General features: G+C 39.9%; 1 protein-coding gene across 2 annotated transcripts in view; it reads right to left on the minus strand.

Moving 5' to 3' along the window:
- Nucleotides 1-16,476, minus strand: part of cntnap2a (contactin associated protein 2a) — a 290,692-nt gene that overhangs the window by 28,358 nt on the left and 245,858 nt on the right. Inside the window, exons 18-20 of one of the 2 annotated variants that reach the window (XM_068304177.1) lie at nucleotides 7,565-7,735; nucleotides 2,098-2,316; nucleotides 29-58 (exon numbers count right to left, since the gene is read on the minus strand). In XM_068304177.1, the coding sequence (XP_068160278.1) occupies nucleotides 29-58; nucleotides 2,098-2,316; nucleotides 7,565-7,735 (420 nt within the window). The remainder of the gene's footprint in view (nucleotides 1-28; nucleotides 59-2,097; nucleotides 2,317-7,564; nucleotides 7,736-16,476) is intronic. The other variant, XM_068304178.1, reaches the window with a different exon arrangement.

Genomic DNA, 16,476 nt, shown 5'->3' on the forward strand with positions numbered 1-16,476 from the left:
TTCATTGTACTCATTAAATGTTACCTACTGTCTTGGCATGTCAGCGAGGCTGGTTTTCCTGTGACAGGTGTCATACACATGCAGTCAGTAGCAAAAGGCAAGATGCCGGTCCATGACAACACATACAAGCACATGGAAAAGAAAAGAAAAAAACAAAGCAGAACAAAAGACAAGCATTCCAACCATGAGAGAATTGAGGAAAAACATGCAAGATCATAAAAATGCGTGATTATGAACATTAATCAATGGGGAAATCAAAAGAACAGATGGTGCATTAAATGAATAAAATGTGACAAAATTTATAGTTATGTGCTTGTATGAAGTGAATTGGGGATCTAAAAGTTAACCGTGTGAAATAAATGACAGCAGGCTGATGGTATAACATTTACTCTCAAAGCCATTAGAGCAAATGAGCCACTGTGCAGTAAACACCAAAGCAATCAAATGCTTGATGAGGAGCATATTGATTGAGAAAGAGAGAAGGAGATGATACAGAGACAGACATGCGATCAAGATGAGCGAACTAAAGCTCCTATTTGTACTTCCCTATGCGCTCATGTCAAATCATACAAACAGAAAAAAAAACCCCAAACTCTTCAGTTTCTGGATTGGCTCATACCTTTACTACCAAACCATTTTCAAACAGCCACGTCAATATCAATCTGAGACAACATGTGAAGTAGCCGAGAATGTTTCGAGGATGAATCAGATGGGTTCAGACAGTCTCAGTGCCTGCATTGCTCTCCTTTTCAAATCTCTTGATCAAACACAAAGTGATCCCAGAGGCCAAATCTAAGCCACTTCCTTTTAATGTCTGGCACAATTCCTTTGTGTCACATTGTAACTTCTAAAAGCAATCCTCACATGAAGATGAAACAAGAACTGGAGATCAGATAGGAGAAGGTGCTGCCTCCTCTGTGGCATCATTTCTCCACTATCTCCAGCGTTTGTCAGACCTACCAGGTCCCAACCGTCTTCTGCCTTATGTTGACAGAAAAAACATATAGGGTGACGGCCGAGGTGTGATCTGGAAGTCATTATGGTTCAGTCATTATGATACCACATATACTGTATGTCAAAGCCTTCCTCTGCCCTTTCTAACTCACTAAATGATCGCACAAGTAGACTAAGAGAAATTGGGACATGATATAGTGCGGACTCTCTGGAATCAGTAAATGTGATGTGACGATGGAATTATATCATAAACCGGAACCAGGGATGCTAAGACTATCACCTCGACATGCCTGAATGGAATTTGGAACAATCTCCTTTGGGTAGAACTTTTTCCATGATACAGTAGGAACTCTGTGTTCTGGCTCAGCACTTTCCCTTCTATCCGTAAATCCCCTAAACTATTTTAGCCTCAGAGTATTGACAGCTCAGCACAAAAGATAGAGGGGACAGAGAAGTCGAGGTGGAAAAAAATGGACAAATCTTTTTTTCAGTTGAAATCCTGATGAGAAGTAAAGAGTGGAGTCTAATATGAAGCCCTGAGGAGCAAACCAGACTGCTATTAGGGATGATTGTGATATTGAGGGGTGGATCTGTCTGATCAATGATAAAGCACTCAGTTTGAAGTCACAGAGCTTCTATTTTCTTTGTGCTATGATAATCCAAAGAAAGTTGAAATATCAAAGAAATGACCCTTGTAAATGGATTAAGTACAGAGATTCAGATTTAACTTTATTAAAACTGTCATTACTTAGATGGAGGAGTTTCTGAGGACATTATTGTGTTATTACAACATGTATTTAATGACCTGTGGCTCAGATGAACTGAACCCTCTGAACAGAGAAACACATGATGTACAAGAAAAGGCTGCTGCATCTTTAACTTCTCAAATAGTCAGATATCTTCACAATAGATGTTGGCATTTGAAGGTGTGATTACTGGAAACACTGATGTCACAAATTGCTTTTTAATTCAATATCATTTCTAGCTCATAAGAGCTGATGGTTATGGCATGTTTGTCTCTCTGACCGTCCTTCACAGACATTAAATGTTTAAACTGAAATCAAATGTCTTATTCATAGACTTTGTTAATTGTTTGGACTATATGTATGTGTATTCATACGTGTATGTGTGTGTGTGTCTTACCCACGTAGAGCTGACTGAACAGCTCTAGTCGTGTATGCCCTTGCGCAGGAGCAAGACGAGATGTCCGATAGTTCTGATCCAGCTGAAGGACTGCCTCTTTAACATTTCGCTCTGCTATCACGCGATGCCACTGGTCATCATTGAGGGGTGAGGACGAATGCACGCTTAATTCCACGGGCCCATTTCCAACATCAAAAGAGAAGGAGACAACTTTGACAGCTGTGGAGAGAGTAGGAGAAATTAAATGACATCTTAAGATCATGAAGCCCTGTTCTTTTGTAGTCAAATCTACAGGTAAAAATGCATTCAGTTTTTGATCTAATATATGAAAGCTCACAGCTTTGGACAAAATAACCTCAAAAAGTCTTTTATTAGTTCTTCTTGACCCATTATAGGTTAACAAGATTTTGTTGGAGAGTACAACACAGGGAGAGGCAAAACAGAAAGCTTTGAAGAGAATGAGTGACAAAGAAACATACGTCAATTGCATCCTGGTTAACTTGTGTGTTTGTAACGTGTGTATAGGAGTGAATGTGTTTTGGGATGTTTAGGGAGAATTAAGGAAGTTAAAATGTTGTAACCTTTATTGCTATGCTTAATTAATAAGCAAAATATTTGAATGACCAACAGGGGGCACTGTTATATGTTTTATGACCAGAAAACTTGCTGTCTCTAAGTTCTCTCTCTCTCTCTCTCTCTCTCTCTCTCTCTCTCTCTCTCTCTCTCTCTCTCTCTCTCTCTCTCTCTCTCTCTCTCTCTCTGTGTCTACCACCTGTCCATTCCAGATGTTTTCACAATTGCATTGGCGAGGTCACTGACTTTCAACCTCTTTGATCAATCCATACACAGTCTGTCACAGTGAGTGTTGTATTGAGAAAACTAAATCTATATGTGTGTGTGCTTCTATCGCAAACATACAATTGGAATAAAAATATCTAAAAATCCAGATTTTAAGAAATAATTTGTGACACCACAATCTATACAAACTAGACAATATACAGATCTATAAGGATAAATCTGAGAGCTGCACTCCTCTCGTCTCTTCTAAATGTGAGACTGTCATTCGGGATCAGCAATTTAATCATAGTACAATGTGTGTGTGTGTGTGTGTATGTGTGTGAGTGTGTGTGTGTGTGTGTGTGTGCGTGCGTGCGTGCGTGCGTGCATGCGTGCGTGCGTGCGTGTGTGTGTGTGTGTGTGTCTGATTAAATGTTTGGTACTGCATAACATGTTTTCTTTGACCTATGAGAGGAATAAAGCAACAATGAGAGCATAATGAGGGTGCTGCATTTGCTCCTCGAAAGATGATTTGTAATTGTCACATTAAAACCCAATTTGACTCTTTTCTTAATGTCTGACACTACTGGAGGCCGCTGTATAAAAGTTATATATTCCGGAGGATGCCATATGGTTTTTATAGATATCAGTTTGACACGGTCAGAGATACAAATAGCCTCCTGTATATCTATATATTACTACATTACTATGGATTCATTAGGATCTGATATTAATTTGGATTATTTTATGTGGCCGGCGGGGAAATGAACTGTCTTTATCCAAACAATTTGCCTTGTAAATGATATCTTATATATATATATATATATATTTTTTTTTTCATCACACTTATTCCTCCCAGTTGCTTTACAATACATTCATTTCTATCATTGATCTTTTACGGTCACCTTTCCGGTTTCTCTTATTTCATCCTGCTCTTTAATTTCTTTTCTCCTTTACTCCATCATTCCTTTGAGTTTTTCTTTGCTTCTTCATACATTACTTCATGCTTTTATTTCTTCACTGCTCATTTACTGTTGCTTCTTTACATGTGCTCACCTATAAAAGTGAATTATGCAACACTGATAAGTGTCTTATCAGTCACTTTGGCCTCCTTCGCTACCACCTTACCATCTGTCCTCCTGTCATCATTCCTCCTTCTTTACAATCTTCCCTGATCTTGCGGACATGATTGTTTCTGCTTGATGAGATGCAAAGATGCCAACCAGGATTCATTTCAGCAACATCCCATCTGTGTGATAAGTGTATTAATGACTAAGATAAATCTAAAAAAGTGCTTAAAAATTCAACCACTCTTGATGCACGGCACATTGTGCAGACAAACAGATGCGTGCACACTGAGACACAAAGTATAACTCTCTGACAGGCTTTAGTGCACTGATTTAATGTATGCAGAGAGTAGATCTGCAGGACAGGGAGGAGAGGCATCAGTTATTCTAAATGCTAAAAGAGTGTCACACATATATCAGCACACACCAGCAGAAGCAAAGCTATAGCTGTACTTATTTATAGCAAAGCAGAAAGGCATGAGTGAGTGCGTTGGATTATTTGTGTGTTGTTTAAGCAGTACTGCAAAGCAAGATGGATGCTCTGCTATTTACTTTCTTATACTGTCCACAGGCAGGAATGAAAACTAAAAACTCAGAGCTCGCTTCATCTATTTGTGTATCCGTGATGGATGTGGTACGTGTTGTTGTGTGTGTGGAATTTTGCTTATGTGAGATATAATTGCATGTTTGCTCACTGAAGTCTCAGTAGAGTTTTGTTTAATTTTTCTCTATTTGTTTTTCTATTAATCCTTTAATGTGGAGGTTGAATGAGCCAATTCTAAATTATGCGTCAGTACAGCTCAAGCAAACAATGATAAATAGCAAAAGTCATTGTGTGTTGTTTCTGCCTCAGTCATTGTGTGTGATTGTGGCTAGTTAGGATGCAATTGTATATATTTCTGTGTGTTTCTAATGTGAATTTTCATGATACTGCTCATCTGTTTTCAGATGAATGGCTGTACATCATCCCTTCGAACACTGTTCTGTTAATTCTTTGTTGTTTCTCTGTTAGCCTTTTTGCTCTGATTTTCACTCCTGGGATGCCTGGAACAGGCTGGCTCCCTTTCAGGGGGGAAGCTATTTAAGTAGGAGCCAAGAACAGAGTGCCACAACAAACCTGCTGTTGTTGACAGTGAGATAAGATTTAAAGCAGCTAAAGCTAAGCATCTTTTTGTGACAAAAAGGCTCTTCAAATAAAATATTTTCATGCTTATCACTGAAGAACTTGCATGAGGACAATGGAGGCAAACCCACAAATTTCTTTGTGTGTACATGGAAAAGATATAAGGAGATTAACTTATGACAGTTTTCTGACATGAGACTGAAAAAAACTATTGTTGCCTTGTTGGTATTATCCTCGGTAGATAACTCGTCATTGCTTAAAGTAGTCAGAGAGACGTCTAACAACTCTGAAAGGCAACAGCAGCAGAGAATACTGCAACACTTCACATGCAAACATAGAGTCTGTTTGGCTTCATAGATCTGGAAAAATGACACAATTTTCTTGTTTTATGATGTTCTACCAGTTTCATTTCTTGACTGGAATATTTCTTTGCAAGTAAAATAATCTTGCTGCATGGACAGATAATTTCATTTACCTTGAGCTATTTTCTTCTCAAATTCACTGTTTATTTCTTGTCCTATAGTTACGTTACTTTTTTCTTTGCTGTACATAAAATAAGCAGTTTCATAAGCCAACATCTCCAGCAGGAAAGTACATTTAATCTGAATCTCAAATTGAAAACATCTGTTACCTTCGGGCAACATTACCACTGAATTTGGAGCCCCTTAAGGGCTCAAAACATGACAAATACATGATTTTCTCTGTGATTCAGAGCACCAGCAGAAGAAGAGCTGTTCTGGATTTAGGGACCTTTACATCTGTCCTCTATCCTGTTACCGGTCCAGCTCACCAAACTTTGAAAACATATTAAATGCTGCCTCTCAAAGGTATCTGTGCTGCTTCTTAGCTTAAGATTCAAAGGGGAATAACTCCACCTGAGTTTTCTGAGGTCACAGCCATTGTGCTTTTGTGCAAGTTCTCATGTGTGTTTTCGCAAGTGTGTTGAACTCCTGCAGTAGCACAGCCGTGCTATTCTGGACTAATGCTAGTCATTTCATGCCCTGACAGGATTGCAGCAGATACAGTTTTTGCACCAGCGAGAGGGAAAAAATTATGAGTGTGTTTATGTGTGTGTGAGTTAGTGTTTGTGTACACACAAGTCATTTTGCTATGTGGATCTAAACATGTGCTGTGGGGCAAAAAGCAAGATGATAGCAAGGGAGAGTAAAGATGGGAGTGTATTTGCATGTTGCACACTGCATATAGGAAACTTTTCAATGGGCTTGTATGCATAGTACTTTATTGCACTTTGTTTTTGCTGTGAGAGTAAAAGAAAGCAAACACATGGACAGGTGTGTGGTTTACTTTGTTAGCTTAACTTTAAAAGCAATAAAAAGTAAATCTTTTAGGCTACAAACTATCCTACATCCCCGACTGTAAAACCTCTCTCGTCTGTCGACTTTGTATCAATTCCGTATTTGGCATCATTTTGACACAAAACGGTGTGCCAGGCACACTAGCAGGAAATGGTAAGCAAGCCTGTGCAACAAAATGCAATTAGTCATCGATAGACAGCATCACTTTGCCAGGAAGCCCCTTCACAATGCAGCTCTCCGAGAAACCTGAAGTGCAGGATTTTAACATTTTCCACCGAGGTCGCTAGAATGCTAATTGTCAGTGTCACTCAAAAAACCCAGATTTTATTTGAGAGAATGTAAAATAGGGGGGTGCAAAGCTGTTCCATTGTTTGGCATGTGAAAGTTTCATTCTGTGTTGCTGTTTCCTGTGTATCCTGCAGTTACACGCCAAGCGCTGAAAAGCCTACAGTTCATCTCAATGATGTTTCAATTGTGCGTGGATTGGTACAAAAGGTTGTGAGCTTGTGATCTTAAAGAGACTTTAATAGATGCAAGAATGATTTCTAGAAAAGAGAGAGCGAGAGCAAGCAAGCGAGAAAGAGAGACAGAGAGAGAGAGAAAGAGAGAGAGAGAGAGAGAGAGAGAGAGACAGAGAGAGAGAGAGAGAGAGAGAGAGAGAGAGAGACACAGAGAGAGAGAGAGACAGAGAGAGAGAGAGAGAGAGAGAGAGAGAGAGAGAGAGAGAGAGAGAGAGAGAGAGAGAGAGAGAGATAGAGAGAAAGAGAGAGAGAGAGAGAGACCCAATCTGTGGTTCTTTCTCCTGGTGTGGGCTTGTGTTTTGTCATCCTTGAAAATGGGTGATTTGGTTAAACAGAGGTTCGTAATGGACATAATTATTCCACATGCCAATTACCTTAAATAAATGATTGCTCTCTCCAGAAATTACACAAAGCTGTGCACCATAATCAGAAAACCAATTGACTAGTATGTGTGTGCTTCTGCATCAACCGGTGTGTCTATGCGATCCTGAGTGTGTGTACATACACACATAGTGTGGTGACAGGTTTTGCCCAGCATTATAAAACTTACTGCTGGATTAAGCCTCACACATGGCTGATAGAGTCAGTGTAGGAGAGAAAATAAGAGAAACAACTAGAGAGAGAAATGACTCCCGTGGATGGGCTCAGTCAGACGTAGCTTACATTTGAGCTCCAGACGAATGAAGTCGGTGTTGCCGAGGTTTTCCAGAAAGACACCGTACGGAGCACTGGTTTTGAAATAGAATGAGATGTCTGCGCTGGTTTCACCCTGGAAGGTGGCAAAGTGCAAGTAGGATGATGGGGTGGTGAATGAGGCAGCATTCCAGTAGTTATCTGTGGGGAAAAACAAGCAGAATAACAACTCAGAACTGACAACCCACGTGCACCTACTGTACAAACACCGTAATGCATTCTGATCTGATAAGGCGCTGGGGGAATTCAATGCAGGAATGGCTTCATTTCAAATGGTTATGCCTTCATTTTCATTTAATTCCAAAGAGCTATCAATCTATTCTGGATCAAATGTTCTTATCTCCTGACTATTGTTCAATGTGGCTCATTAATATCTCCTCAGTAAAAGTGATTTCATCCAATAAGAGTCTATTTCTGTGCAGAGGTTTTAACATAGTCTGTAATTTCCTGCGACTTTGAGAATTCAAAAGGAGGTTGATCATATCTTAGCAGTAGAGAAAGAAGATTTCTTTTCTTCTAAACGAGGACCCAAAAAGGGGACGAGGGCGTGTGGACAAAGTCTTAGGGGATTTCTCATGATTTTTATGAAGTGAAACCAACAGCCGCTAATGAAGACAAAGTAGCTGCACGTTAAACAGCTGCTGATGAATTATCAGACTGTGGTTGATGAAATGACTTCTTCGCTCTCATCTCCTCTCGCCTTGCCATGTCTCTGCCTCGCTTCTATCGCTCAAGGAAGATGAAGAGTGAGAAGGAAAGAAGAGGAGGAGTAGTGGTGGAGTGGAAAGAGTGGAGGGGACAGCTGTGGAGAGAAGAGGGAAGAGTAATGTCATGCAGAGGGAAGATAACATGAGGAGGAGGAGGAACTACGAGGGCACAATGGGGACAAGAGGATGAGGAGAAGACTGAAGGCTAATATGGTATCAGTCATGTGTGATCTGTGGCTCCAGAGAGTCTCCACTTCCCTACCTGGAACAGTGAACGTCATCATAAATAGGATCATAACTTTATAACATTTTGTATGAATTGCAGTTAGAAAAGATCAAATTTGGAGCTGTAGAATATGCATCATTTAAAATTGGTTACTGATTATTTTTCTGTCAAGGAATTAATCAATAAATGAACTTATCATTTCAGTACATGTGTTTTTTAATTTCTGCGTTCTCACATGTTTTGAATGCTTGTGTTTGTGCGAGCACCAGCATTCATGCATCGTTTTATGTTTGTGTGTACACGCGTCTCCTGGTTCAGCGCGATAACACTCCCCAATGACATGGCTGTGCTCCTCCCTTCCCCTCCTCGCCACACATCCATTCATTAGGGTTGAGGGCAGATAGCGCAGAAGCACACACACATGACCACATGACCACCTACTGTACTGATGCCGCCTTTCTGATTAATACTTTTGAAGCTAGAATACTGTTCATTTCTCTACGGGAGGGCAAACCAATTACTGAACAGGGTTAATTGGGGAGTGAGCAGGAGGATGTCAGTAGAGCATATAGAATCAAATTAGATTTTTACTACAGGCCAGCATAGAAAGAAGGGAAACCAGGGGCACACAGTTGGCGAAACTTAGATGTACAATCAAAACTGATAACAAAGGAGCTAGAAACTGATTACAGCGTTTGCAGTTTAAAGGTAGAATAATGACGGCTCGTCACGGAAATGATCAAAAGCTCTATTGATACACATACAAAGAATTCTTCCAGTTTTCTTTTGTTATTATTTCATAAACAAAATCCCTCACAGCATAAATACAAAGATCACAAATACACAACTAGGATAAAAAACAAAAAGTGCTGTTATATCTTTGTGTGTGCACCCTGAATGAGACCTTAATATCTTTGAACGGGAGTATAAAAAGAAGGCTGACAGAGACATGGAAGCCAAAAAAGGACACAAAGAAATAGAAACACAGCTGGAGGGCGAGTCATACTTCAGAGCGGGGTGGGGTGGGGGTGGGGGGGTGCGCAAACGAGAGGAAAAGAGGGAAGTGGGAGTTTTGAGAGAATGGACTCAAAAGAAATCTGAGGTGTGAGAAGCGGGGGTGAAGAACAAATTAGGGGTTTGACAGAAACGGAGTGTCACAGAGAAAACAGTGTTAGAGGAATAAACATGGATGCCAAATCATGAACTTCATATTGCCCCTCTGCCAGATCCACAGATGGTTGGCTAGGCTCTGCAGCGCATTTATCACTCCCATATTGAAATGTTTATGAAATATTTCATGAACTGATCTAGCACATGAATGACTTCCTTGACTGAGACACAACAAATATTAAACTGTTGAACATTATGTCTGATGCTTTGTCAGAGCCATGACAAATGAGTTTTATTCCATAATATTACTGACCAACATTCTATGAGGGAGGATTCCATCAACTTCAGAAGACAGAAGGTATTATTATGACCTGATGTGTGCAGTCAAACTGCTTTTGCATGTCGAAAAACTGTAGTATATTTAAACAAGGAAGGTGCAACCATTTTTCTCCATTTAAGTGGTCCTCAAGGTGATGCTACGACAGAAATCCCGACCCTGTTGCCACTTTGTGCCCTTTGTCTGACTGTGTTGTGTCTCACTGAACGAAGTTGATCATTGAAAAGATCCTTAGATCAACTTTCAGGATGTCTATTGTCAAAGCTGAGCTGCATTTACTGGAGAAACACAATAATGATTGACTAATTTATTTGATTTTTTTTTTTTTTCCAACTTTGAGATCAGTGTGGATACAAACACAAAACTATGACAGTGAATGCCTCGATCAAACACACAAAGTTAACACTTCATATCTCTAAAGATTTTTGATTGGTTTGTGACGTGATTTAGTATGAAAAGATTTTTTGAAGGCATTATGTGGAGCTTTCATGGAGACAGATTAATTTGACTGGTGATACATAAAACACTGAAAACAGCTTTCTGACCTTGAATATTTCAAACAACAAAAAAATTCCACTCAAACCCACTGAACTGTAGAGGCTGACATGATGTGAGATGCAGTTGGAGGTGATGTTTGGGTCTGGAAGCCAACTAGATGATTCATCTGTCCATGCTTGACCAGATGGGTTATGTTCTAGTTGGAGCAGATGGTGAGGATGACTGACTGCACTGTCTCAGGTCATTAACAGAGATATTATCAGGCACGCACACACATGCACACACAAAATGCATGCAGATCTCATTAAATATACAGTTTTATGCATATATTTAGGTACAAGTGAAATAAAAAATGAATTTTTTTACTAGCATCGCTGAAAATAATCAACTACCTATCAACCAACTTTGCGTTACGATTGTGACATTTAGAATGTCACGCCTGTTGGAGCGCCTGTTCCTCAGTTGCTGGAAGAAATCAATCCTGTGTAATCTCATTTAACTTTCCCACTTGTAACTAGTTATGCTATCCCCTTCAGGTGCACTGAGGTTTCTTCATCAAAGCTAACAATAGTGTCATCAACAAGAGAGAAAGCTGTGTCTCTGTTGCAAGGTGATGTATCTGACTTCGTCAGTTTCCCCGAGGGCCTGGCTCAGATATGACTGTTCAAAACAAAACACTTGAATCTAAATATACAGATAAGAAATTTGTTGAACTGTTGCGCAGCATGCATTTATTTCTTCCTGGCTCATCTTTGAATTTCCGTAGAGACTTGTATTTCATCTCATTTGTGCATAATTGAGCCATCTGTGGCATGTAATTTTATGGTCGAGGTATTGTATATTCATATTAAATGTAGAATTTGAATCTTGAAGTAATTTGTGTCTGTCTATTGGGACTGGCAAAATCTTTATCAATCTCACTTTGAAATTAAGTTGCTTGTCATACATTTTTAGAACTAAGCCTTCAGAGATGAATCATATTAATGGAGAGACTAAAGGAAATGAAAGTCTATTCAAAGCAAGATAAAAAAAATGTTTTGATTCTTCATTTCATTTCCAATGCTGTCAAAACTTTTTGAAACTTCTGAAAAAAATAAAAAAGTCATCCACACTCGCACACACAGGGCACACTCGCTCCCGGAGTGTGCCCTGCCTCATGCTCCAAGTGCGCTGGGATGGGCTGCAGCAACCCCATGATAACAAAAGAAGTGGGTACTGAAGATGTATGTATGTACCTAAAAAGGTGATCACCCCCCCGCCTCTCCACACTCCCCTTTGCTAACCCTCAGGGGTAATGGGAAAAATGATGAGGAGCATTCCACGACCAAATCTGTAACCTTTAAATTTAGATTTGTAATTATCACCTGCTTATTCTCTGTAGGCAGTCATTCATGTCCTTGCAAATATACAAACATAATATTCATTCATTCATCGTCACGTACTGCCGCCGTGTCCGCCGTGACCTCGCGGTCACGGGATATATCACATGATTTTCATGGGATAGGCTATTATGTAGTAAATAAGGACATGCTTAGAAAATACCATCACTGTCTTTGACTTAAAAAGCACTTTATTGAGACATGAATAAAATAGAAACAATATGTGGTAACACGAACAATGACAAATGAATACAAAGTAATTCATTCGTTTTGAACTATCATAGGTGACCCCATATGTTCTCATTTTTGGTCAGTCATGAAGTATGTCTCTGAGTGAGTGCATTACATTACAATAATATGATATGCGCCGCCTCGGATCATTTGTTGTCATTTCATTCCCATCTATTAAAATGTCAAAACCCTTTTAACATCAATAAATGGAACTAATTCTTCTCTGTCTGCCTGTGACTGTATAGGCTGCCATTCAACCAGCCATGGAAATAGGCTTCATTAATGCCAAAGCGTGCAGACACACATACGCACGCACGCACGCACGCACGCACACACACACACACACACACACACACACACACACACGCAAGCACACACGCACGCACGCACGCACGCACACACACACAAAGCTACACTCTTACTTGCTTTTGTATCCACCACAGAAAATCATGCAAGAACACACTAATGGAAGCGTTACCCTGCACACACACACAGACACAGAAGTACCTCTGCACTAAAACTTTCCCTGACTGCCCAATACATTAGTCATTTGTCTATGAAAGCCCATTATATGGAAGCCAATCATCATTGCTCTTACTGAGAAAGAGCTCCCTACACTGTATGAGAAGCATCAATCATACAAAGAGTACCTGTTCACGTGTGAAATTTTTAATTTATGTTTAATATGCTTTAATGGACCAATATATAATGTATGCTTCATGTTCCGGTGTCTTGGCTAACACTATTGCCGACATACCTCAAAGTCATCTTCATCTTAAAGTTAGTTTGTTAACATGGTCACTCCCTCCTCATCTCGCACAGTGGATAATAGAGTAAAACAAAGCAAGTAAGTCTCCTTCAGAGTGACAAAGAGATCCATTTTTAGTAATTATGTCTGCCATACTGCAACATGATAGAACCACACACAAACAGATGTGATGTCGTGGGTCATTACATCATTAAATCATGGTTTGTTTATACGTTGGCAGCTCTGTGATGAAGGGACATTAGGAAGAGGGGCACCAGATTGTTGATGAAGGGACCAGAATGAGAGTGACACCGGTGGGGAGGGAGTGCAGGTGTTAAGTCGTGTTGTGCACCTTCGACAGAACCAGTCTGTCTTCTGGATGAATGGACTGACAAAGACAAGGATAAAAACGTCACCCTATCTATGCTAGTCTTAGTTCCATTGTTTTGTTGTTTTAAGCGTGGTCTTTCAGTAAAATATGCTGAATGTACATCATCTGAGATTGCATAGGTCCACTTTATTATTCCATTTCCAGTGAAAAATGAGCAGTCAATAGATAATATGTGGTGCATTATCATCATAATGATCATGCTGCCTTGAACTAAAGATTAAATCCATGTTTGCTTTTCCTCTCTGCAGGATATTACTTTCTACAAAATCTCTCTGGTATTTTGTTAAATCACACAGCAGATGCTGACATTACCTCTTCTCTATACTCCTTTAATTTATTTCATCTTCGGAGGTGAAGGAGGCGGGGGCAACCTCAAAGGACAGAATTGCTTGTTTGAGGAGTTCACATTCTTCTGTTTTGAATATCCTCAATGGGGAAATGTTGGGGGAAGTGAGAAATCATTGAATTTGCTTTCATATATCGTTTCATAATACTTTCAGTGTATTTTTTCCCCCTCTGGCTATAATCACGAACGAAGGATGACAAAAAAAATTACAAACCAGCTTCAGGGCATTGGCATTTGATGGCAGACATACTACACAAGCAGAGTAGCTGTCTAAGGTACAATGATATGGATGTGTTGGGCAAGCAAATGCCAGACCTATTGCTTTTCTGAGGAGTTGCAACAAAAATGACATCGACAATCCCCATCCCTTTTGTACAGGCTCAAGCAGAAAACAGTGGCTATGGGCCTTGCATCACATCAAATGCTGATGTATGTTGTTCTAGCCCTACAGCTACTGCTAGTAATGAGAGCAATTCTTAATGGTTGTGAGCACTACATTATTAGGATAAGGTTTTCATAATCTGTCTGACTTTTATGAGTTTGTGTGAAAGCCCATTCAAATTCAGAATGAGAAATGGTTCATTTACCCGAGTATAACAGATGGACCTGGAATGCCATGCAATTAATCCGTGTCGATCTGACAGTGCACGCTGCAGGACTGACATGCCGCAGGTACCTTCAGGATAAAGTAGCCAAAAAGAATCAGTGAGGTTGAGGGTAGAGAAGGAAAGAAAAGCTGTCAGTATGATACAGCAATAGAATTTGTGTGTATCTTCAAGTTGAGCCAAAGTCCCAAAGAGAGCAGTCTGCCAACAATGATTAGTGGAACAAAAACGGTAAGGATTAAACCTTCTCCTACTGTGTGTGTGTGCTTCTGCAGGTGTGTTTGTGTGTGTGTGTGTGTGTCTGCAGTATCTGGTATCTGATGTTTACCTTAGATACAGCAAAATATACAAGGACAAGATATAAGAGAATAAAAAGATGAATGTTTAAATGGAAGGTATCTGAATCAAGCTCAGAGACTTTTATCACACGCATACACACGCTCACACATGCACGTGCCTATAGACACAACACACAGACAAGGAAAAGACAGGCAGAATTACACATATATTTGTTTCCTAGAGGTCAAACGCAGCCCAAAAATTTTTTAACAAGCGCTTCTGATTAATCAGAACAATATGCAAATATGAACAAGGGTTTTTTCTTTCATATTCAAAAGCAACCCCAGAATTCAAATCAGCCTGATTGTACGCCACTATGCATGAAGTGTTTCCTTTAGTTCTCACTCAGGACGATTTTAATTTTTTTAATTAAGACCCCATTCAAAGAATCATCAGTAAATTCTGATTGTCAGAAGAGGTTAGTCCCTTTCAAAGGTTTGGATAACGATGTCTGAATGCATTTGACAATGTAAGACATACTAATAATGTTTAATTTCCACCGGGAATCGAGATGAAGAAAGACGTTGTTTTTCCTCACTGAGAAGAGAGTGAAGCTAATTAGGACCAAAGTAGACTTTCCCACTTTCATTCCTTGGGTCAAATGAAGTTCCCTTTCCTCTGACAACAGCCCATTTTCATGTACTCTTGATCCCAGAATTAATTTTATTCATTCATTTTATGTAACTGAAGCAGAATCTCAGGTGGGCTGGAGCTTATCTCAGCTTCTTTTGGACTGGAGGTGGGGTTCACTCTGAACATGTCCTCAGTTCATCACAGGGCCATGTAGAAAGAAAAACAATCACACTCACCAGTCACGCCTAAGGCCAATTTAAATTCAAGGATGCTTTATTGCATTTGTATAGCGGTGGGAGGAAGCTTGAGAACCCAGAGAACCATGAGAGAACCCATGCAGACATGGGGAGAGTATGCAACTATACACAGGACTCTTTTTTGACTGAATCATTGACTATTCTCCGTATTGTAAGAATGGAAATATATTCTTTAAATGTGGAAATACTGTCATATTTTAAATGTGGAAATACTGTAATTTAAAAGATAGGAGCAATATGATTATGCAGCAAAAATGACAATCCTCACCAGTTAGTTATATTCAATCATTCAAGTAGTAGAGCAAGGGTACATGTAGTCAAATATCATTCACAGATTCCTGACACTTCCGCTGGTATAACACAGTCCTTTCAGTTTCCCTCTACTGCATGTCTTAACATGTCAGTGATGGAGCCACCCATTCTCACTTACAGCATGTCAAATACGACAGCCTAGGGCAGTGACTCTATGCTTCTGAGTGTGACGCTGTAGTTACCCCTCCAGCATTGTTCTGGAGGCGCCGCTATACCGCAGTGCTATCAAGAGAGAGAACGGCCAAATCAGTAGGTGGTTGAAATGGCTTGATAAACTCAAGACTTTCCCCCGGGAGACCAGCAGTTTGTGAATTGCTTTTCATGTATTTTCCAAGAGCAATGCAATAATGACAGTCACTAAGTGCCATGACTGAACTAAAAGAACTAATGTCTTATTTGGTCAGTTTTGGTTCCACATCAATAACATCAGCAAACCTCCTCTTGAAATCCTAACAAGATGCTATTTTGACTGCAGAATGCTATGCATTCAAAACTCATGTCAATGTGTAAAAGGAGTGGGGTTTTCATAGCCTTGGTCCGAAGTACGCTGAACAGAGAAGAAAGAGATGGAGAGCTTTTAGTCACAATAAAGCAGTGAAACTAATACTGTAATTAAAAAGTATGTACTAAATTTGTTCCAAAGCCCAAAGCACGCCCACACCTGAACAAAACCCAGCAGGAGGGCACCACGTTGCTAGGTTTCAGATTAATTCAGATGAAGCTCTCTACGGACACACATGCACGCACACACGCGCACACACGCACACACACACACACACACACACACACACACACACACACACACACACACACACACACACAC

Source organism: Antennarius striatus, chromosome 20, assembly GCF_040054535.1.
Source record: "Antennarius striatus isolate MH-2024 chromosome 20, ASM4005453v1, whole genome shotgun sequence".
Taxonomy (NCBI): Eukaryota; Metazoa; Chordata; class Actinopteri; order Lophiiformes; family Antennariidae; genus Antennarius; species Antennarius striatus.